The sequence below is a fragment of the Bufo bufo genome, chromosome 5 (assembly GCF_905171765.1).
Source record: "Bufo bufo chromosome 5, aBufBuf1.1, whole genome shotgun sequence".
In the NCBI taxonomy this organism is placed as follows: domain Eukaryota; kingdom Metazoa; phylum Chordata; class Amphibia; order Anura; family Bufonidae; genus Bufo; species Bufo bufo.
Window position 1 is genome coordinate 450058769 of NC_053393.1, and position 25424 is coordinate 450084192.

At 45.0% G+C, this 25424-nt stretch overlaps 1 protein-coding gene across 1 annotated transcript in view; it reads right to left on the reverse strand.

Moving 5' to 3' along the window:
* Positions 1-1582: 1582 nt before the first annotated feature.
* The window catches only part of CCDC126 (coiled-coil domain containing 126), a 39530-nt gene continuing 15688 nt past the window's right edge, over positions 1583-25424 (reverse strand). The window contains exon 3 of the mRNA XM_040433653.1: positions 1583-2210. Coding sequence (XP_040289587.1) covers positions 2029-2210 — 182 coding nt within the window. The 3' untranslated portion in view covers positions 1583-2028. The remainder of the gene's footprint in view (positions 2211-25424) is intronic.

Sequence of the window (25424 nt, forward strand, 5' to 3'; positions counted from 1 at the left end):
CATTTTTGCCCACAGGACTGCCGCATACTGGATGTTTTTCCCTTTTCACACCATTCTTTGTAAACCCTAGAAATGGTTGTGCGTGAAAATCCCAGTAACTGAGCAGATTGTGAAATACTCAGACCGGCCCGTCTGGCACCAACAACCATGCCACGCTCAAAATTGCTTAAATCACCTTTCTTTCCCATTCTGACATTCAGTTTGGAGTTCAGGAGATTGTCTTGACCAGAACCACACCCCTAAATGCATTGAAGCAACTGCCATGTGATTGGTTGACTAGATAATTGCATTAATGAGAAATAGAACAGGTGTTCCTAATAATTCTTTAGGGGAGTGTAATTCCTCCAAGCCAATGTGGAGGACTAATCAGCAATTATCATAACTTTTTGTTGCACCAGTGTAAGTATCTATAAAGCTCTACAGCACACTGTATTTGGATACAAAAAGGTAGAATCCCAATCCAAGTGATATCTTAAAAAAAAACTCTGCACACCAAAGAGATATTTTCAAACTTAGTTTATTGTACGGCAATGGTATCCTTAACATTTTATTTATAGTTTAACACACTTTTGTGAAATTCCAATTAGTGCTTGGTAAGGCTACTTTCACACTTGCGTTGTTAATTCCAGGATTGAGATTCGGCAGAGGATCTCAATATCGGAATTAAACAGATTAGTTTAGATTTTTTCGCATCAGGATTCATATGTTCCGTTAGGGTGCGGTTGTGTGAAATCAAAATGGAAAAAAAAAAACGGATACGTCACTAGATACATTGAAAGTCAATGGGTAACGGATCAGTTTTTTTAGGTTCCTAAAAAAAACTGATCCATCACCATTGACTTACATTTTTTTCAGTGACGGATTTGTGTTTTTCTGCTTTTATGACCGGACACAAAAATCGCAGCTTGTACAACAACGCAAGTGTGAAAGTAGCCTAAGAATTGTGAAAAGATTTAGGATGTAAGGAGTCATCGCTTTGCACCAGCCTCCTTCACAAGGCAAATGCACTAGTTCTGTATAACTGGCACAATGATGAGCGACCTCACAGGAGTAAAGAATTAGGCTACATGCACACGACCGTATGTGTTTTGTGGTCCGCAAAAAACAAAAACGAATGCCGTCCGTATGGCATCCGTTTTTTTTGCGGATCCATTGTAATAATGTCTATACTTGTCCGCAAACTAGAAAAAAAAAATAGGACAAACTTTTTTTTGCAGAGCTACGGAACGGACATACTGATGTGGACAGCACACAGTGTGCTGTCCGCATTTTTTGCCGACCCATTGAAATGAATGGGTCAGCATCCTATCCGCCAAAAAAAGGAACGGACACGGAAACAAACAACGTTCGTGTGCATGTAGCCTTACTTGCTTTCTAAACAGCAGCAGTTTAGCTTTGACAAAGGTCTGTTAAACCATGACTGAAATGTCTCAAATACAGCTGTCCTACAACTAATATCAAGTTTGTAACAGGTACAGCTATTTCTTCTAAAAGATTGAAGGAAACATATCTGTTTGTATTCATTAATAATAGCGAACTTATTACCAAAATTGGAACTTTCCAGAAATATTTTAAAATAATGCACAGTTCCTAATCTTTTTATTTGTCATTGGTGAGCTTACATGAATAAGACAATAAGAGTCATCTATGGTTATGCTATGCTTTAACAGTGCAAATAAATACATTCTTTGGGTCACACATTCAAAAACCTTCGCTTAAAACATAACATTTCTGTGTAGCAAAATATAATATACAAGTATAGGTTTTTACTTTTTTACAACAGATTCAAAATATTTCTTTTTTTATTACTAAATATTATAATCTAGAACCAACTAATAAAATTCACACACGTAGAAAAACATGTCCTTTCATTTAAGAAAAAAGAAAAAAAATATGGCCTACAATTCTTGACAAGTGTCTAACACTTGACATTACAGCAGTAAATCCTCATGTTAATTCTCCAGACAACTTTTCCTTGAGCCGGGGGGAGGGTGTCTCTCTAAGCTTAGGGCCGCGATTTCTTTCTTATCATCGCTTTCCAGAGGTATTGACACGTTTACTTGTAGTTAGTGGAACCAGATTCCCGGTGGTGCTGTTAGTGCTGTTACTGGATGATCCATTCACTACAATATAGTCAATTTTGTTCTCTAGTTTTCCTAGGCGCAACAGGATGTCGTCTAACAGAACTGCTATCGTCCTCTTCAGATCAGCTGTGGGCAGACAAAATAAAAACATCAGTTAAAGACATCAGACATGCGCACACAGTAGTTTTCTACATAGATGAGAAATTAAGGTCTATTTCTCGAAAAAATCTGTAAGTTCAGGCTGAGTTGGACAAGGGGTACCTCATCGGGCCATTCGAATACCCCCCCCCCCCCCCCCTTTGATTGCTGGAGGATAACTCGGTTGGTGTAGTGACTGGGAAATTCAGCAATAAAAAAAGATTGATATACGACCTGTCAGCCCCACATTCATTACCTATACCTAGCCTCAATTCTCTACTCCCTTCAGAAGAATTCTCAATGAAATACACTTCTATCGATGAAGCCATTCAGGTGATACTGAGGTTGGGTCAGGGGGCTTGGCTGTCTAAAGCAGACATCACAGACTCTTAAGCTGCTGTGAATCCAACCTGAGCTGTGGCAATGGCACGAGCTTAAATGGTTAAACAAATATTACTTTGCCAATAAATTGACCGTTGGTTCAAAATCCAGCCCATGGATTTTTGATCAGTTTGCCAGGCCCCTACATTGGACCCTTCAAGACTTATTTTGTGTCGTTCACATCATTCATTACCGATTTGAGCAGGCACCTTGTTCCGATCACCGCCCGCCGGTGATCGGAACACCACATGACGTACCGGTACGTCATGGGTCCTTAAGGACTCGGGAACCATGCAGTACCGATACGTCCCTAAGGGGTTAACATCTACAAAGACGGCCCGAGCGGGTCAACTGACAGAGGTTAGCTACTTCCCCACTGGTAATAAATGGTGCCCAGTTGTGGCATTACAGGAGTGGAGGCGCTTTATTTAAACAACCTCGGGGGAGGCTCCTCTGCTTAAGCTGGGTACCGCGCCTTTGAGTTGTCAGAATTTTCTCAAATTTATCTGCATATTATTAAAGGAATGTTGGTATTAACCCCAGTTCCATCACGGGGCATTCATTTCGCATTGGTGCGGCTTCCGTCAGCTTGTTATGCACGATATATACCAAATCCGCAGTGTGAAATGTTCAATGCTTTCAGGAATCTGGTCTTGTAATTCTTGTCAATAAACACTATTGCCTTAAGCCATGTTTGTGGTTTCTGGCCCCTTTAGCCTACCCTCCGTACAGCAGTCTCAGCATACCCCTACTGCTTAAGGAGAAGTGGGTAGGTAGGTAGGTAGGTATACTAGTCATAAGCCGACCCGAATACAAATAAAGCATCTTCTTTTATTGAGCAGATGATAGGAGTTGTAGTAAATATAGCAACAACATGCATAGATCTGAAGTACATTATAGAGTATGCTTATCCTAATGGTTGTGTATAGGCAGTCTCTCTCTAGGTACACTTTGCAATCTTCCTTAACCACAGACATGCAATTCTGTTGTCATTAACACTTTCTGCAATGCCGGGTCTGCAGGGAGCAGATCTTAGACTCAGGTGGCTAATCCATCTCAGAATTGTGGTGGGTCCCTGAGGCAATTAATTCTTTCCGCATGTAGTAATGTCTTTGCCCATAAAGAGCGTTTACCTTACTTTTTCAGCACCGTCTTAAAGTGGTTCTCAACCATTCATAAATGTCCTCCCTCTTTCTCTAAGTTTAGTTGCTTCTCTGGCAGCTTTCAGTCTCGGGAATGCAGGCTCCCTGGGCTAGGTCTAGCTCTCAGAAGCTCACATGTAAACATTCTCTCTCTAGGCCTGCTCAGCAAAGACCTTAACCTGAGGGCGGAATCAGCCAATCACCCAGGCAACTGCAATAAGTCTGCCAGTTATAAAAATTTGCTGCCTATAGACGACAACAACAATTTGGGATTTACAGAGTACAAAAAAAAAAACAACTTCAACCACCTTAAACCCACTAGGGTATTAACACTTTAGCAGTAATCCACTGGGTCACTGCACTATGAACTCATCTTGATTATGTCTCCTGCAGCAAAGAGACAGCGCAATATGCAAGCAATTCTCTCTCCTCATTCTAGCAATCGGTAGGAGTCTCTATGACATATCAAACTTTCCATAGCATCATCACGACGGCATACAAGGAGATTGACCCCTGACCTCTGTAGGGGCAGGAACAGAGAAAGGTTAAATACCCTCCTCCCACCACCAACACCAGTGTTTCCTGTCCCTACAGAGGACAGGGCAGAGAAAGGTCTCCCTGTATGCAGGGAGATGAAGCTAAGGAAACGGAATCTGTTTATTTTTTATTTTTTCCGTTACCTTTGGAAAAACGCCGGCATCCAGCATGGCGTCCCCCTGCCCTCCCGCGGTCCAAGTACTAATGCTGGGCAGGGGGTACAGGGCTATCTCGTCCTGGTTATTCCGGGGCCTGTTCCCTGGCGCAGACTTCCTCCTAGCCTACTCAGGCGACAGCTGGGTGCGCGCCGGCGCATGGAGCGCATGTTTATGACGTCACGGCCGGCGACCCGGAAGTGACGTCGCGGCGGCAGCGTGGAGCCCAGCTTAAAACCGGGGCATAAACGCTGATTACCGCCCGTGTCTAAACGCTCCCAGGATCGGTCCCCACTGGTGCGGAACCCTTGCCTGCAGAAAGGACGATGTCGGCATCTGAGCGATCCCCTAGAGCTGAGCCACCGGCGCTGCTACCAACTGTGAGTCCCCTTCGGGGGTATTATATGTGCAGGTCAGGGGGTCTGTTGATCCCCCTCTCCTGCTGTAATAGGGGGAAGGGGAGAAAGAGAGAGAGAAAGTTATTTCCAGCTGGCAGCTAGCTCGCTTCTGCTGACCCCCTGTTGCTCTCTCTCTCTCTAGTGGTCATACCCCGATGCCCTGCCTTCTCCTCTCTTTTAGGCTAAAGAAGCCCCGAAAAAAAAAAAAAAAAAACACTCAAATGTATCTCCTGCAATAGCAGACTTCCTGACTACTACCCCAAAAAGTTGTGCAAGCTTTGTATTTCTAATATTGTACGGGATGAAGCACCCTCTTTAAAAGAGGAATTAAAAACCATGATTCAGGAAGAGATCCGTTCATCCCTGGCCCACCTGTCCACTAATCCCCCCGACTTGCCGCAACCTAAGAGGAAGCGGGCTAGGTCTCCATTCCCTTCGGACCTAGAAGTTATGGCGGATGAAAGTGCCCACTCCGTTAGGTCATGGGAAGAGGGGGAGAGAGTCTCTGATACAGACTCAGTGGATGACGGTCATAGATATTACTTTTCTACAGAATAAATGTCCGACCTATTAAAGGCAGTAAGGTCGACCATGGGCGTGGAGGAAGTGCAACGTACCCATTCAGTACAAGAAGAAATGTTTCGGGGCCTAAGAGTCAAGAAAACTCGTGTGTTCCCCATTAACGAGAGTATTAGGGATATGGTCCTTGATGAGTGGGCAGATTCAGAAAGATGACTGGGAGTCCCGGCTGCGTTCAAAAATAGGTTGCTATTTGATCCAGAGGAATCTAAAATTTTCAATGAAATTCCCAAGATCGATGTACAGGTGGCCAAAGTGAACAAGAAAACATCTCTCCCATTTGAAGATACCTCCCAACTTAAAGATTCAATGGATCGTAAAGCGGACAGTCTTCTCAGGAAATCCTGGGAGGCGTCCATGTTAAACATTAAAACCAATATTGCGGCTACCTCAGTCGCCCGATCCATGTATCTTTGGTTGGGAGAATTAGAAACTCATATTAAAGATAGAACATCTAGGGAACAAATTCTTAGTTCTCTCCCTCTTAAAATCCGCCACGGCCATCCTGGCGGATGCCTCTGCCGAATCAGTCCGATTCTCTGCCAGAGACGCGGCACTTTCCAATGCAGCCAGAAGAGCCCTCTGGATGAAGTGCTGGTCGGGGGACAAGACGTCTAAATTAAAGCTTTGTTCCATACCCTTTTCTGGAGAATATGTGTTTGGCCCGGTGCTAGATAAAATTCTAGAGAAGGCCGCGGACAGAAAGAAGGGGTTTCCGGAAGATCGCCCCTCCAAACGCCGGTATCCTTTTCGCACCTCCTCGGGTCAAGAAAAAAAGCTACAGGGGGAAAGGGAAATCAGGACGTTAGAGCTATCCAAAAGGGGGAAGAGGAAGAGGCCAATCCTTCTCCCACCCAAAATCCTCCGATAAGCAATGACGTCGGGGTGGGGGGGGGGGAAGACTCAAGATTCCTGGGGTCATGGGAATCCATCTCCCAGAACCCCTGGATTTCCAAGGTAGTCGGGGCAGGCTACCAAATAGCGTGGTCTTCAAGACCCCCAAACAAATTTTCACTGACACTGTTCCAAATGAACCTTTGGCAAGGAGTCCAGAAACTTCACCTAATGAATGTAATCTCACCGGTCCCACCTCCAGAATGAGGCAGGGGTTTCTATTCAACTCTATTTCTAATCAGGAAGAAAGAAGGCACTTTTCGGACTATCATAAACCTGAAACCACTAAACAGGTTCATCCGTTATCAGAAATTCAGGATGGAGACCCTAGCATCTACAATCCCTCTGCTAAGCAAAGACGTCTTCATGTGCACAATAGACCTACAAGACGCTTATTACCACATTCCCATTCACACCGACTCACAGAGGTTTCTCCTGTTTGCAATCCAGGATATATCAGGGAACGTCCATCACTACCAGTTCAGGGCCCTTCCCTTCGGGATTTCATCTGCGCCAAGAATATTTACCAAAGTAGTGGTAGAGATGGTCGCCTTTGCCCGAAGACAGGGACTTATGATAATCCCTTATTTGGACGATTTCCTTCTAGTCAGCGAAAGTCTCAGCCAAATCAATTCGAACCTGAGGTTTTTTCTCTCCATCCTAGACGACCTGGGGTGGATCGTGAACAAAGGAAAGTCCGTCCTCACCCCCTCAAGGGAAGTTCGATTCTTAGGGATGATCCTAGACTCCCGAAAGCAAGCGGTATTACTACCTCGAGACAAAATATCAGTTCAATAAAAGATCAGGTCCTTTCAGAAAAGAAGATCTTGCTCTATCAGAGAGGCGATGAGTCTGCTGGGCCTGCTAACATCTTGTATTCCGGCAGTTCCCTGGTGTCAAATACACTTCAGACCCCTTCAGTCCTGGATACTGAGTGTCTGGAACAAGTGCCAATCCTCTCTAGATCAAGTAAGTCCACCAACTCGGATTCTGCTGTCCCTAAATTGGCGGAAAGACCACGGAAACTTATCGCGGGGAAATCCCTGGCAGAAGACTCCCCAGGTTCAGGTAATAACAGACGCAAGTCTGTCCGGCTGAGGCGCAAAGGTGGGGGATCGTATGTTCCAGGGCACTTGGCCAGATTCGATCAGATCCCAGTCATCAAACTTCAGGGAACTGAAAGCAGTCTGGGAGGTGTTAAAGGTAGCAGAGGAAATGTTGTGTCATCATCACATAAAAGTGCTGTCGGACAACACTACGGCCATTGCCTACCTCTCCCATCAAGGGGGAACACGGTCCGTAACCCTACAAGCATTGTCAACAAAAATCTTTGCTTGGGCGGAACAGAATGTGGCCTCTATATCGGCAGTTCATCTGAAGGGAATACTAAATCAGGAAGCGGATTTTCTCAGACGCCACAAAATCGACCATACAGAATGGTCTCCAAGTCCAGAAATATTCGGGCTAGTAGTAAGGAAATGGGGGATGCCCGACGTGGATCTGTTTGCCACCAGGACAAACTCAAAGGTGGAAACATTCTGTTCCCTAAACCCCAGGGACAGACCTCATGCCTTAGACGCCTTCGCCATTCGTTGGCATTGGAATCTGTGCTATGCCTTCCCTCCACTTCCTCTAATTCCGAAGGTGGTACAAAAAATTCTCCAGGACAAGGCCACGGTGATTGTGATCGCTCCCCTATGGCCAAAGAGAAGCTGGTTCTCATCTCTCCAAAAAATTTCCCTACAAGATCCATGGCTCCTTCCTGTGCGGGGGGGGGATCTACTCCAGCAGGGTCCAGTTCTACACCCAAACCCGCAGTTTCTGAAATTGGCGGCTTGGATCCTGAGTCCCAAACCCTGAAGCTTCAGGGCCTGTCAGACGAAGTTATTGCTACTTTGAAAGCCTCCAGAAAGAAGGTAACGTCAGCAATTTACCTTAAGATCTGGAAACGTTTTTGTTCCTGGAGTGGGGACGAATCGCCACATTTGCGTAAACCCAACATCCAAAGAATAGTGGATTTCCTACAGCAAGGTCTGGACCTGGGACTTAGACCCTCTACCTTGAAGGTCCAAATCTCAGCCCTAGGTTGTTTCTTTGACCAAGATATAGCCGGCCATCGTTGGATCAAAAGATTCATTAAGGCAGCGACGAGGCTCCGCCCAACGATCACCGCCCGTGTCCCTTCCTGGGATCTGAACATCGTTCTTACAGGCCTTACTTTACCACCCTTTGAACCCATGTCTGACTGTCCAATAAAATTATGGTCCTTGAAAACGGCCTTCTTAATTGCGATAACTTCGGCCCGCAGAGTAGGGGAATTACAAGCCCTATCAATCAGGGAACCCTACCTCCGTATTCTAGATGATAGAATTATTCTCCGTCTGGATCCTGGATTTCTCCCCAAAGTCGTATCCAATTTTCATCGGAGCCAGGAAGTTACCCTACCTTCTTTTTGCCAGCACCCCTCTAATGACAAAGAATCAGCGTTTCACTCTCTGGACGTTAGACGGGCAGTCCTAAACTATATCACGGTGACGGGAAAGTTTAGGAAATCTGAAAATCTACTAGTCCTTTTTGGAGGAAGATTTAAGGGCCAAAAAGCCTCCCGGTCCTCTATAGCTAGATGGCTCAAAGAAGCCATTAGTCTTTGTTACCAAATACAAAATCTTACATGTCCAGTCAACATTAGGGCCCATTCCACTCGGGCCATGTCTTCCTCTCAGGCAGAGAGAGCTGGGGCTTCTCTGGAGGAAATCTGTCGTGCTGCCACTTGGTCCAGCATTCATACATTTATAAAGCACTATCGCCTGGATCTTTCCAGATCTTCTGATCTGTCCTTCGGGCGGAAAGTCCTCCAGGCTGTAGCCCCCCCTTAACTGATATATTTTTTATATCTCCTTGTATGCCGTCGTGATGATGCTATGGAAAAACCGGAATTAGTCTTACCGGTAATTCTGTTTCCATGAGATCATCACGACGGCACGTTATTCCCTCCCTATGATTTAGATCGTTTTTGACCTAGTAGGTCTCTAGAAGGTATGGAGTAATACCTTTTTTTCACTGTTTTCCACCACCGGGTTGCTCTGTGTGATTTTGGAAACACTGGTGTTGGTGGTGGGAGGAGGGTATTTAACCTTTCTCTGTTCCTGCCCCTACAGAGGTCAGGGGTCAATCTCCTTGTATGCCGTCGTGATGATCTCATGGAAACAGAATTACCGGTAAGACTAATTCCGTTTTTTTTCTGAAAACTCAGTGGGGGAGATTTATCAAACTGGTGTAAAGTGGAACCGGCTTAGTTGCCCATAGCAATCAGATTCTACCTTTCACAGCTCCTTTGGAAAATGAAAGGTTTGATAAATCTCCCCCAGTGACTAAATAATATACGTGTAACAAAATTGAGGCACATGCTGAAAAAGAACAGACATTTATTTTTGTCACATGGTTTACTTACCTTAAATTTGGATTTATAAGAGGGGATTTCCATTAATAACATTTATCACCTATCCACATGATAGGTGATAAATCTAAGATCCCTGGGGTCTAACCTCAGGGACACTCACGTTTACAAAAACAGAGGTCCTCAAGTACCCTGTGTGAACAGAGTGGAGGAGAGCATGTGTGACCTGTAGCCCATTCACACCACCATTCTATTCACACAGGGGAGACGGGACCCTAATTCACATGAGTGGTGGGGGTCTGAGCGGTGGGACCCCAAGTGATCAGACACTATCCTATCCATAAGTGACAAGTTGTCATTCTTGGGCCAAACCTTTAAAACTAAGCCTACCCCAAACTATGATTTAAATTGAACAAATGTCACATTTATTAATATTTCACAATATAAAAAAATAAATCGAAAAAGCCATCTGGCTTAAATGAGGAAAAGTAATAATCAAGAGGGTGTGAAAAAGATGCAGCTCCCAAATTACAATTGTCTGTAAAGCACAGAATGTGAAACTTGACCTGAAGCCCATCCTTAATTCAATGTAGAAGGATTGTGGTACGCTTTATATCACGCTAGCTGAAAACTGGCTTTGTACAGAGCGATTTCAGGCTTTTGTGCGTCGCTTTGCTATGGTGATCGAATCCACAAAGCTTCCCACAAATTATTCCTGTGCTAATGATGCTTCAAGAGGCACCAGTTCCCTAGACTTTCCCACATTACAGACTAGACCAGCTCTAGCAGGCAGACATATGAATATCTGACTTGTTGAAAAGTTTGCAGCCCATGACAATACCACGATGAAAGTCACTGCATTTTGAGTGTGTCTCTTCTTACTGCTAATGTTTGTCTATGGAAATTGTACGCTTGAATTCATGCATCTTTCAGTAGTGGGTGTAGCAGTTAGTGATAAACAGACTAATTATGGTCTGTCCACATATTTTTTGCTATATAATATATATTACTACCACAAGACTGCAATGATCCAGCAATCATAGGACCGCATAGTGCTCATTTCTAACATTCTAACTTAAAGGCTATGTACACCTTTGGGGGCAATTTTTTTTATTATTGCATTGTACTTATTTTGAGCTAAAAATAATATTTTCTATTGGTCTTTACTAAAAATATGGAATCTCTTTTTGTGTACATAGGTGAGATGCTGTAGTAGCTGCCTCTGGATTAGCCTTCTATAAATTATTATAAACACTCTTAGCTCAGTTCTTATCTTACTTAATGTGGCTTAAGTGTTTAATGACCTCCTAGTAGTTTAGAGCAGGCATCCTCAAACTGCGGCCCTCCAGCTGTTGTAAAACTACAACTCCCACAATGCCCTGCTGTAGGCTGTTTGGGCATGCTGGGAGATGTAGTTTTGCAACAGCTGGAGGGCCGCAGTTTGAGGATGCCTGGTTTAGAGAGATGGTTTATTAGATTACTGCCAAATTGAGAGTACCAGTCACACAGTTAGAAAATCAGCCCTTTGTGACAGAATGGCTCAATATTTTTAATAAAGGCCAATAGAAAATATGATTTTTAACCAAAAATCTGTCAAATGCAATCAAACAAAAATTGCCTCCAAAAAGGTGTACATAGCCTTTAAAGAGAACCCGTCAACTTTCCCAACATTTTTCTGTATGGGACTGCTGGTGACAGCCCAGAACAGCATTCAGCTATTTCTGGCAGTCCCACAGGGAAAGAATGGAGCGGCAGGGCGCAAGTTCAACCTGCCGCTCCATCAGGATGGGAAAATAGGATCCCGGTACACGGAATCAGTGGGGTCCCAGTGGTTGGACCACCACTGGTCAGTTAGTTATCTCCTGTCCTGTGGATAGGCTGCCTTGGATGTGCGGTCGGAAGGAAAGGGCAGAATCCAAGCCCTTTCCACCACCTGCCGCCTCCAACTCAAAAACATCTCCCGCATCCGCGCTTTCCTTAACTTTGAATCTGCGAAAATGCTTGTACATGCCCTCATTATCTCTCGCCTAGAGTACTGCAACACTCTCCTCTGTGTCCTTCCATCTCGCACCCCTCCAATCTATCCTCAACTCTGCTGCCCGACTAATTCACCTCTCACCCTATTACTTCTCTGCCTCTCCCCTCTGCCAATCCCTTCACTGGCTCCCCATTGCCCAGCGAATTCACTTCAAAGTACTAACAAATACATACAAGAATATTCATGTGTCTCCTCTACCTATGACTCCCTATCGAGAATAGACCTCATATTGGGAAATGATAGCATGGGGCACTATATACGAGATGTCAAATACCTACCTCGTAACTTATCGGACCATTCTGCAGTTCTGGCGGTCGCTGACTTTCGGCCCAGCAGGATACGGAGAAATATGATATGGAAGTTGAACCCACACTGGCTATCTGTGTTACCAGATATGGGGGGAATAGGGGATAAACTGAAGGAATACTTTGACATTAATCTTCCATCGGCACCAAAATTAGTGGTATGGGACGCCATGAAGGCTTATCTCAGAGGGCTACTAATAGGGGATATCAATGCTAAAAAGACCGAAACTAAACTAACAGTACAAAAACTGACTACCGCGGTGGAGCTCTTGGAGGCAGCACATGTTGCTGCTCCAACAACGGACACTGAGGCGCAGTGGAAAGAGGCTCAGGAAAAATTGAATGAGAAATTAATGCAAAATGCAAAGAATAAGAGATTCTTTCAAAAGCACCTACTACGAAGAGGGCGAAAAGGCAGGAAGATTGCTGGCCTTAATCTCTAAAGCCCAACAGCAGACTTCATATATAGCGACACTTAGGGACTCAAAGGGAATACTAAGGGACGACCCTGACATGATAGTTCATATTATGCAATCCTTCTATTCCTCATTGTATGAATCTAAGATAACTGCCTCGGATGCAGAAATCTGTGAGTTTCTACAACAGTTGCCACTGCGTACCCTGCCGGGTGAACATAGAGACATGTTAGATGCCCCAATAACCATTAGGGAACTGGAGGAGGCCTTGGGATCCATGTCTAATAATAAAGCGCCAGGGAGAGATGGGTTGCCACCTGAACTGTATAAACGGTTCTCGGCCATACTTTTGCCGCAGTTGCTGGAAGTCTGTAAGGAAGCGAAGGAAATGGGGCGCCTACCTGCCTCAATGAATGAGGCTGTCATTTTGCTTATCCCGAAACCCGGTAAAGATGACAAAGAAGCTGATTCCTACAGACCTATCTCGCTCCTGCAGACTGACGTGAAACTGTTGGCGAAAGTGATGGCGAATAGATTAAATCAGGTCATTGCAATGCTTATTCATACAGATCAAGCGGGCTTTATGCCAAATGCCTCGACTGCTGTTAATGTCAGAAGACTTTTCATGAATATCCAGGCGAGTCAGGTCCACACCTCGTGTGCGGCGGTCGCATCTCTTGATGCGGCCAAGGCATTCGACAGTGTGGAATGGCGATATTTATGGCTAGTACTGGAGAGGATGGGCTTTGGACGCCAATACATTGAATGGGTACAACTCTTGTATGCAACCCCAAAGGCTGTGCTACGAATCAATGGGGCCTTGTCAGATCCCTTTGAATTATATAGAGGGATGAGACAGGGGTGTCCCTTGTCCCCGCTATTGTTTGCGGTGGCGGTGGAGCCCTTGGCGGAGGCTTTAAGACAGGCAAGTTCGGTGAAGGGTTTTCAGTATGGGGAATTGACTGAAAAAGTCGCTCTTTATGCTGACGATCTATTACTGTTCATGGAGGATTGGAGAAATTCCCTTAAGGAAGCCATGAAGGTTATTAATGATTATGGGGCACTGTCTGGTCTCAGTATTAACTGGACGAAGTCTGTAGTAATGCCATTAGCTAAAGGAGATGTCCCAAACCCGGAAGACGCCATGGGCCTAACGATAGTAACTTCCTTTAAGTATTTAGGTGTCCAAATAACCCCTGATACTAGGGATTACGAAAGCCTAAACCTGACACCGTTACTAAACAGATTCAAAAATAAAGTGAGCACGTGGATCAAGCTGCCGCTTTCCATGGTAGGAAGGACCAACCTTATAAAAATTATCTTGATGCCCCAGTTACTGTATCTCCTACATAATGCTCCTTGCTGGATTCCGATTCGATTTTTCTATAAAGTAAATGCCCTGTTTAGGGAATTAATTTGGAAGAAAGGGGTTCCCCGTATTAAACTTGACACTTTACGGCGACCAAAAACAAATGGAGGTCTGGCCCTTCCGGACCCGTGGCTATACTATTTGGCGAGTCAGTTACAACATCTTAGGGGATGGGGAGATCTAGAGAAAGTGAACACGGTAGGGAAAGTGGTAAGATTTCTTGTAGGACGGACATGTTTGATGTCTGCACTAGAGGATGGTACCTTTCGTATTAAAGGGGAACGATATGGAGTACTGAGCACCATTCACAAGGTGTGGTGGAAGGCCAGGGAGGTTACAAAGATCACTGGGTATACGGCGTATACCCCAATTTGGCCTAACTATATGTATAAAGAGTTGGACAAACTTGCGGAATTACGGGTGTGGAATCCGTATCACCTGAATAGAATGACCCAGTTGTACTCGGAGGGTATATTGAAAGAATTCGCACAGCTACAACAGGAATTTAATATTCCTAAGAAATTCTTTCATTTATACCTGCAGCTCCGACACGCCATTAAAACACAGGACAAGTCTGAAAAGGTTGCCCCTGCTCCAAAGCACAGTATTATAGACCTCACAGCGACAAGTGGTACCACTAATGGTGTTATTTCACTTCACTACAGTGCATTTATTGATATGCAAATCAAAAATACACCTTTACAATTATTTGCCAAATGGAAGTCGGACATATCGGACCTCACTGAGGAACAGTGGGAAAAAGTGTTCGAGGACTGCCCGTCGCTAGCTGTTAGTGAAGCACAGAGAGTCTCCCAATTGTACTTACTACATAGGGTTTACAGAACGCCAGTGGTCTTGAAAAAAATTAGATATAGGGACAATGACCGTTGCCCAAGATGTGACATATCCAATGCAGACTTGATTCATCTCATGTGGAATTGTCCAAGACTGAGGCGGTATTGGACAGGGGTCATTGAAACAATAAACACTGTGTTTGAAGTTGACGCTACACCCTTGATATGTGTATTGGGACACTTTGAAATATTGCCGGGCATGGCAAAAAAGAAGCTGGCTATTGGACGGGTCCTATATCAAGCTAGAAAAAGCATAGCTCTTCACTGGATAGATATATTGCCACTGACTGTGAGGGAACTGGAGGCTAGGGTACACAATTTGGTTCGAATGGAGAAGTACGTCTATCAGAAGAGAGGGTCCATAAAAAAGTTTGAGACGGTGTGGTTTTCCTGGATGCAGCGTAATGCGTAAGTGGGGTATTTAGCACATAGGTCAGATATATTGCAAAGTATTGTCTGGATGCTTCTAGATACTACTAGCAAGGACGATATGAGTATGATGTGTTTGGATGATAAATGCTGTCGGGATATACATGAGTATGAGAAGGACATGTGATGTATGACCTGGAATATGGAAAACGATATATGCATGGCATACGTATGAGGATCTACTGCTGGACATATTGCATGATCCGTGGACTCTGGACTTAATTGGTCACGAGATTCTGGGAAGGGGAGGGATGGGGGAGGACAGGTTGGGTTTTTTTCTGTTCTTAATATGCTTGTGAAAATCAAATAAAAATATCTGATTTAAAAAAAAAAATAATACATACAAGGCCATTCATAACCTGTCCCCTCCCTACATCTCTGAGCTACTTTCACGATACATCCCCACACGCAATCTCCAAACCTCACAAGACCTCCTTCTCTTATCACCTCTTCCCACAATCGCCTCCAAGATTTCTCCCGCGCATCCCCCATACTCTAGAACTCGCTACCCCAACATATCAGACTCTCACCTACAGTGGAATCCTTCAAAAGAAACCTGAAAACCCGCCTCTTCAGACAAGCCTACAACCAGTGACCCTGCTGCCTCTATACCGCCATGACCAACTTCACCCGCACCTACTGTGTCCTTCTCCCATACCATGTAGATTGTAAGCCCTCACGGGCAGGGCCCTCTCTCTTTCTGTACCAGTTTGTAACTCGTCTTGTTTATGATTAGTGCAATTGTCTGCATTATGTATGTATACCTCTTCTCATATGTACAACGCTATGAAATGAATGGCGCTTTAATAATAAATAATAGGCGGATATCCTGAAAACTTGGCACAACCCCTTTAAAACTTTAAGTCCCCCTAGGTCCTAACCATAGGACAATAATGGGGTATTTTTGTCCCTGTGTACTAGTAGGACAGACGGAATTTTTAATGAATCAAATGAATCACTATTTAAATAGAGACCCCTTAGCGTATTTAAAGGCCCCTTTACACAACCAATATTCAGGCAGATTATCACTAATGAATGTTTGTACAAACGCAAAGTGGAGTATTTTACTGCATGTACATACAGCAGTCACCTCCAATGACACTTCCTTCCCGACAACAGTATACTCCAACCATTGTAAAAGGTCCTTATAGGAAATGTAGAAATTCCAAACAAGACAGCTCACGACCTTTTCAATGTCTGCACGGGAAAGGAGCAATCCCCATAAGATGCATAAGAAATAATCCCAGCAGACGTATTTGCTCTTCAGAATGTGCTTTATTAACGGTTCACAGCACAACGCGTTGCGGCATGTCAGCCTTCCTCAACTGCAGTTGAGGAAGGCTGACATGCCGCAACGCGTTCTGCTGTGAACCGTTAATAAAGCACATTCTGAAGAGCAAATACGTCTTATAAGAAATGTGTCACCAAAAATGATACCCGACAGTTTAAACCAGATATCAACACATCCTTTTTTCTAATCAACAATATTTTCAAATCAGAAAAAAAACTATTTTATTTCCTGAACATGATTACAGAGGCAGCCATCTTGGCTGAGCTGTTCTTAATAGCATTTAGAAAGCATTAAGAATATTGCTTTACGGCAGCCCATGGTCCATAGACACATTGGTCAGGAGGGGACCTCAGTGACTTCTATGGGACAGTTTTCTAGGCATGTTCTGTGACCTGTGCAAAGTACAAGGAAAGAATAGATGAGCTCTGACAATTACCTATTGTGAATGGAGGATCCTGTCTTATCTATACACAGAGATGATACCATTACAGGCAGCATTAGAATAATATATTACTGCAGTAAAGTAATCTATACAGACCAAGAAGTGGCACTTATTAGACTTGGGGGCCAGTGCAAAAACTGAAGGATTTTATGGGTTTTGTGTAAATCTAGATATTGACATGAAAAATTAAAAAAAATTCTTTAAAAAAGGTGTTAAACATAAAAAACATGATGTAAACAATAGGTAATTTGAGGAAACCTAGCCCCTCCTTCCCCGTGTCTTTTCGTGCCCTGTGTAGACTTCTGCTTTGCTTCTTGTAAGGTTTCTGTTCTCTATTCTTTATGCTGGACCTCTTTGATTGCCTTGTAGTGCATGCATTAACATGTACTAGTTTGTGAACCTTTGAAGCTGCTGCAGCCTGCTATTGTGTGTTTAGTTTGTTTGCACTAATGCACTTTTCCCTTCCTCCCCTTTTGGGACTCTGACATAGCATCCATAACACATGTTGGAGGACCAGAGGCGCATTTCTTTTTCAGCGTTTCTGAAGGTCCCTTTACACAGGACGACAGAGCAGCAGATTATCGGGAAGGAGGTGTTCCTTCCCGACAATCTGCTGATCACTGGTGGAGGAGACCATTGCATTTGCAGACAGATCTCCTCCAGAGTATGGGGAGGGGCGATCGCTAACACCATCGCTTGTACCCATACTGACTCTTTTGCCGGCAGTGGATTGTGTTTACACAGCACGATCTGGTGCGCGCAAACAGCGATTTTTGTGTACGCACAAAATGATTGGATTCATCGGGTAATCAACGGTACATGTGTACACCGGCAGATAATCGCTAACGAGCGTTCCTATGAACACTCGTTAGCGACTATCTTTAAGATTTTCGGCCCATGTAAAGGGCTTTTTAGTTAAGTATTTTCCTGAGTAGATCAATATTATAAGAAGAGGGAGTCTATTAAAAAGACACCTTTTAGTCTAAGTTCCTTAGGTGGGCATGTTTCAGGTGAAGCTTCACACCATTTAAAGGGGTTCTTTGGGAATTATTTAAAATGGCCTCTGGCAACCCGTCCTAAAATGCGAGCAGCACTGGTTGCCTCCACTCGCTGACCTGCCTAGGGGGCAGGGCCTCATTACACAATACGCTTTGGCACTTGCATATACCACATATTGGCGAGTTTTCCTGTCAGACAGATACCATATAACATATCACAGGCGGGATCGCATCATTACCATCTATTGTAGAGCATTGTAGTGAGGCCATGACCCTAACCCGTGCCCCCCTCCCCTCCCCCAGACAGCTCTGCAAATGGTGGCAACTGGTACTGCTCACATTCTAGGACAGGTTGCTGACAGTCATTTTAAAATTATTCCGAGAGAACCCCTTTAAACTGGGCTTAGCGCTTCCTGGCAAACAGCTTGCACATGGTTGTATGCATTTTCCTTTCTTGGTATAAATTTCTTATTAAATTATGGTCTTTGATTTCTTCAGCAGTTCCTGGAGACAGAGGTTCAGAAGAAAGAAAAAGCAACTTCGAAATGAAAGGATTTTATCTGCAAGGATTATGATATGTTCTTGGCTGATAGCTATGAATTTCTAAAGTGCCAGAATATCGTCCTCATGACCTTGCTGCGAACCATCTCCGTAATGCGGACCGATTTGAAAATTCTAACTGACAGGACTCTGTCTCTCCTTTAGGAAAACTCTAAGGCCCCTTTCATACGGGCGAGTATTCCGCGCGGATGCGATGCGTGAGGTGAACGCATTGCACCCGCACTGAATACCGACCCATTCATTTCTATGGGGCTGTTCAGATGAGCGGTGATTTTCACGCATCACTTATGTGTTGCGTGAAAATCGCAGCATGCTCTATATTCTGCGTTTTTCACGCAACGCAGGCCCCATAGAAGTGAATGGGGTTGCGTGAAAATCGCAAGCATCCGCAAGCAAGTGCGGATGCGGTGCGATTTTCCCGCATGGTTGCTAGGCGACAGTCTATACACTGTATTATTTTCCCTTATAACATGGTTATAAGGGGAAATAATAGCATTCTGAATACAGAATGCATAGTAAACTAGCGCTGGAGGGGTTAAAAAAAAAATAAAAAAATTAACTCACCTTCTTCTCTTGTTCGCGAAGTTCCCGGTCTCTTCTTTACTTCTCAAAAGATGAACTATCGGCTAGGACCTGTGGTGACGTCAGATCACATGCTCCAATCACATGGTCCATCACCACGGTGATGTAACATGTGATCTGACGTCACCAAAGGTCCTTTAGCCCACAGCTCATCAGGAACTACGCGAACAAGAGGAGAAGGTGAGTTAATTTTTTTATTTTTTTTTAACCCTCAATTGATCACCTACTAAGCATTCTGTATTCAGAATGCTATTATTTTCCCTTATAACCATGTTATAAGGGAAAATAATACTATTTACAGAACACCGATCCCAAGCCCGAACTTCTGTGAAGAAGTTCGGGTACCAAACACGCACGATTTTTCTCACACGAGTGCAAAACGCATTACAATGTTTTGCACTCGCGCGGAAAAATCACGGGTGTTCCCGCAACGCACCCGCACATTTTCCTGCAACGCCCATGTGAAAGAGGCCTAAACATTTTCAGGTACAAAACCCCAGTTTGGGCATGTGTACCTGCACAGTCTGACAATGGCAGCACTGACTGGATAGAGTGAGACTGGTTACCTCCCCTCTGTACCCTTAGGCCTTTTTCACATGAACGATACGGATTAGGTGCAGATGCGTTCAGTGAAATCGCACCATTTTGCAAGCAAGTTCAGTCAGATTTGTCCTCGATTGCGTTCAGTTTTTTCCGCGCAGATGCAATGCGTTTTTCACACACGTGATTAAAAAAACTGAAGGTTTACAAACAACATCTCTTAGCAACCATCAGTGAAAAACGCACTACATCCGCACCTGCGTGAAAAACACAATATAGAACATGCCGCGTTTTTAACGCAACGCAGAACTGATGTGTGGAAAAAAAATGCTCATGTGCACAGACCCAGTGAAATGAATGGGTCAGGATTCAGTGCGGGTGCTATGCTTTCACATTCCGCATTGCATTCGTGCGGGAAAATCGCTTGTGTGAAAGGGGCCTAACTGCAGACTTCTAGCAATTAATTCAAAACTTCTAGTAGAAATAGCAAAGGAACAGCACAACATAGACATAAGAATAGATGATCCAGAATCGTTATTACATGGGGAATGGATGCAGCTATTAAAAGGGGTTGTCTCATCTCAGACAATAGGGGCATATCACTAGTATAAGCTCCCATTGTCTGATAGGTGCGGGTCTCAGATGTGGGACCCACACCTATCTGGTAAACTGAGCCGGCAAAGTGAAGGAGGGCACACCGCACACGCACGGCCACCCTCCATTCATTTCTATGGGGCTGCCAAAAATAGCAGAGCACTTTGCCGACTCAGTTTACGAGATAGATGCAGGTCCCAGAGGTGGGACCCACACTTATCAGACAATGGGGACTTATACTAGCAATATGCCCCCATTGTCAGAGATGGGAATTCCCCTTTAAAACAGGCATGTCAGGAGTGGCGAGTGGTCCTCTTGAAAATAAATCTAGCAGAGTAATTGGAAAAATTAATGGGGAGATCGCTGGATCCATGTGAGGGACAGGGCTGTTTTTAGCTTTTTTAGAAAGAGATTGTCATCTTCTATATGACGTCTGACTTATTTTTTATATTAATTAACCTTCTCCTCTGTTATTAATTAACCTTCTCCTCTGTTATAAGAGAAAAAAATAAAGATCGGGTCCCCATCCCGATAGTCACCTAGAAACCATGAGTAAAAATCGACCTGCATCCGCACTTGCTTGCGATTTTCACGCCGCCCCATTCACTTCTATGTGGCCTGTGTTGCGTGAAAAACGCACACTATAAAGCATGCTGCGATTTTCATGCAACGCACAAGTGATGCGTGAAAAATCACCGTTCATGTGCACAGCCCCATAGAAATGAATGGGTCTGGATTCAGTGCGGGTGCAATGCGTACATCTTACAGGGGCACTATAAGCAAATGCATATTGATATCTTATACCATAAGACTAAAACTCTAGGTCCAGATGGAACACACTGAGGACACGGTCCAAGCCCAGGTGATCTTTTGGGTGCTGAGGGAGGCTTCTCGGACAAATATCACTTTGTCTACGCTGCTGGAATCGCTGTATTCTGCATGGAGAGGTTTTGCCTTGCAATCCAACCTTAGTTCCACTCCAGGACCTCTCTTGCCTTTAGTGGGTAACCCGCTTTTTACAGCCACCTTGTCGAAGCTCTTCTTCAACTGACTCTATAGCTAGATTACGAAAGGTTTTAAAAGGATGGTAGTCTTAGACCTCTACCTGATTTTCTCTCTGGCAAGAATACTACACCAGGAGCATTGCTCCGATACTTTCAGTTAAGGAGCTTCTTAACATCTCTTCCTTCTGGGTCCTTTGCACGGTCCATGCTCACTCAATTTGAAAAGCTGTGCTTTTCGTTAATTGTTCCCACCCAATGGATCTCACTCATTTATGTTTGTTGAGGGGCAATTGTTGAGAACGGGAGTCTAATAAACCAGCTTTTGTGAAATGGGCAAAAGAGCTGCAGATCTCCTTTACAGAGGAATACAGCCTTTGTTGGAGATGTGGTCCAGTGCCGGGTACCATGCTTCATGTGTGGTGGTCATGTATGGTCCTTGCTCCTTCATGGACAGATGTTTCTAATTTATATAACCTTTTGACTGGGGACTCCTTGATTTTGACTCCAAAGCCAGAAGTGGTGAGCATCCGTTCGTTCTTTGCAGGGATGTTCTGTGGCCATCTGCAAAAGGTACTGGGAGATAGTCAAAGCAGCGAGACAGGAATCCCCTTTCAGGCGCTTTGTGCATCTGCCCAATACAGAGGGAAGAAAGGAGAGTGATCATCTCTATGCGGAATCCACAAATCACAGGCAAGGACATAGTCACCTTCCTGAAGCGATTCTGCACAGTGGTGAGGGATCCCACCCACATCTTGGACGGAAACTGCTTCTGGGCCGACAAGTGGTCTGTCATCGTCCGCCTCAACAAAGACCCTTCAGACCTGGATGGCGTACAGCACCTGCCACAGTCAGTCATTCTCCTTGGGCAACTCTTCGGCCTTCATCTACTACCCAGATATGCCGCAGGTCTGCAGGAAATGCAGCAAGAAGGTCCACCAGATGAAGGACTGCAAGGAGGACACCTGCAGGATTTGTCATGTGGCAGGGCACGACTTCAAGGACTGCACCAAGAAGACGGTATGCAATCTGTGCGGTCTGGCCTCCCACGTCTACAAGGGCTGCCCGAGGAGGGAACGCACCTGGGCAGTCGTCGATGCCAGAGCTCCGGCCAGTGGGAACCCCAGCCTCAACTCCGGCGGTGACCAGGAAGGTAAGCAGACAACTGCCCCTGGCAACGCTCCCGTGCTCCAAAGTGGAGAACCTGGAGAAGGGTGAGAAGTGTAACTCGTTCATTTTCAGGAAACTCCACACCAGCCACACGCCCCCGAACGAACTTCGAGACAAGGATGGCAACATAAGATCAGGGAAGGAGGAAGTGATGGGAGTTGTCACAGACTACTACAGCAACCTCTACTCCCTGAAGAACACAGACCCGAAAGCCGCCGATAAATTCCTGTCAGGTATCACTAACCATCTTGACCCTGCAGGTGCGGCGGCAATGGATGACCCTCTGACGATGGGGGAGGTGCTCTCTGCCGGTAGATCCTTTAGGTCTGGCAGGACCCCAGGTAGTGAGTCTGCCAACGGAGCTCTATGTAGCGCTGGGGGATCTGATCTGCCCGGACCTGCTGGAACTCTATGAGGAGATGGTGGTGGAGGGTAGAATGCCCCCATCGTTGATGGAAGGAATTATCACGATCTTGTATAAGCGTAAGGGGGAAGAGATGTGACTTAAAAAACTTGCATCCCATCTCTCTCCTGAACATGGACTACAAGATCCTCGCCAAGGTGCTAGCCAACCGGTTGAAGGTTGCCATCGGCAGAATCGTCCACCCGGATGAGACCTGCGGCATTCCTGGCCGCTGGATTGCAGACAGCCTAGGTCTCATGAGAGACACGGTACAATACAAAGACCGCCATGTACACGCGGCCCTGGTCAGCCTCGATCAGGAGAAGGCTTTGACCGAGTGTCTCATGAATTCATGGGCAAGGCTTTGCGCAAGCTGGGTCTAGGCAGGAGGTTCTGTTCGTTTGTTAACCTGATGTACCTTGACATTTGCAGCACGGTGCTGGTGAACGGCTGGAAGACTGACCCCTACCCTGTACTCTCTGGGGTCAGACAAGGCCGCCCTTTTTAACCTCTTTGTGTGCGTTATAGAACTCGTTGCAGAGTCTATCCGGCAGAATGGAGAGATCAGATCAATCACCGCACCAGGACACTACGAGGTCAAGTGCTCACTGTACATGGACGACATGACAGTCTTCTGCGCTGATCAGCGTTCGGTTAATGCACTCGTTCAGACCTGCGAGGAGTTCGGACAAGCTTCAGGGGCCAAAGTCAACTGCACTAAGTCGGAAGCCATGCTCTTCGGGGACTGGCAACTGGCTTCTTCTGCCCCTTCCCATTTACCATCAAATCAGACTTCATTCCCTTTTGGGGGGAACAAAATGCGTCTTATGGGGCAAAATTTCCAAAGAGCAAAATGGCCTCCATAAGTCTAGAGCAGTGATGGGCAAACTGGAGAAGAGGGGAAGCACTATGGGGGCCCTATATACTGCCAAAATATGGGGGGGGCACTATGGGGGCCACATATACTGGCACAATATGGGGGGGCACTATGGAGAAGAGGGGAAGCACTATGGGGGCCCTATTTAGTGGCACAATATGGGGGGGCACTATGGAGAAGAGGGTAAGCACTATGGGGGCCCTATATACTGGCACATTATGGGGGGCACTATGGGGGACCTATATACTGGTACAGTATCTATTCTGCGAATTGCAACAACAAAGCTAACTCCAGACTTTGATGCCTTTTTATGCTTTTCTACCTTGAATTAAACTAAACTTTAATGCTACGAAATTTAAATTTAAATTATATTAATTCACACAAACGCCCCATCCATCTACTCTTGGTCCAATATATGAACCCATTGTGGCCCACGAGTCAAAAAGTTTGCCCACCTCTGGTCTAGAGCTAGCCTCCCCAGCAAACGAATTAATCGGGGAAGAAGGGCCTTGTTAACAGAGGTGACCAAGAACCCAACGTCACTCTGAGCTCCAAAGATCCTGTGTGCAGATAGGAGAAACTTACAAAAGATCACTGCAGCACTCCACCACTATGGGCTTTATGGCAAACTGTCCAGAAACAAGCCTCTCCTCAGTAATAAAGCACATGAAAGCCCATCTGCAAATAAGCACCTAAAAGACTCAAGACCGAAAAACAAGATTCTCTGGTCTGATCAAACTAAGATTGAAATTTTCTACCTCAATTTTAAGCATCATGTTTGTAGGAAACAAGGTAGTGCCCAATACCATCCCTACGGTGAAGTATGGGTGTGGCAGCATTGTTCTGTGAGGGTGTTTTTCAGCGGCTGGGACAGGAAGACTGGTCATTGTTGAGAGAAAAGCTAAATGGAGCAAAGTACAGAGGTATTCCTAATGTAAACCTGACCCAGAATGCTCTGGACCCAAGACCGGACCGAGGGTTCAACTTCCAACAAGACACAGAAGGACACAGCGCAGACAATACAGGAGCGGCTTAGGGACAACTCTGTGAATGTCCTTGAGTGGCCCAGCCAGAGCTTTTACTTTACCTTAATTGAACACCCCTCTGCTGTAATTACTGCCAAAGGTGCTTCAACTAAGTCCTGAGTAAAGGGTCTGAATACTTATGTCAATGCAATATTTTAGTTTTTCCTTTTCAATAAATTAGCATAGATTTCAAACATTTTGGGGGTCATTTATCAAACTGGTTTAAAGTAGATCTGGCTTAGTTGTCCATAGCAACCAATCGGATTCCACATTTCATTTTGGACAATAAAAAGAGGGATCTGATTGGTTGCTATGGGCAACTAAGCCAGTTGTACGGTACACCAGTTTGATAAATGACCCCCTTTGTTTTCACTTTGTCATTACCGGGTATTGAGTGCAGAATGATGGGGGGGGGGGGGGGGGGGGTTTTTTTTTACATTAGCACAGGGCTGCAACATAAATGGTGAAAAAAAAGGGAGCTTCTGAAGACTTTATAAAATGCATTGTACATAGTACTTTGTTTCTTCCACCTAAACTGACCATTATAGAACACTAACACCATGTTCTGCATTATAGTCCCCATATTTGAATGCTACTTACCGTATAGCTGTCAGTCGTTTATTTTCGCTAAAAAACACTTTTATTCAATATGTTAATTAGGTTCTGAAGGTGCCCAGGGGCAGTGTTAAAGCGGCCAGTGCCAGGCCCCTCGTCGCTTTTCATATGAAACACATCCCCTTTCACCCCTCTGGCCCGCCCTAGTTTCTTCAATATTCGCCGCACCTGCGCACTTTATTCTCCATTATGGGCAGAGGCACAAGAGC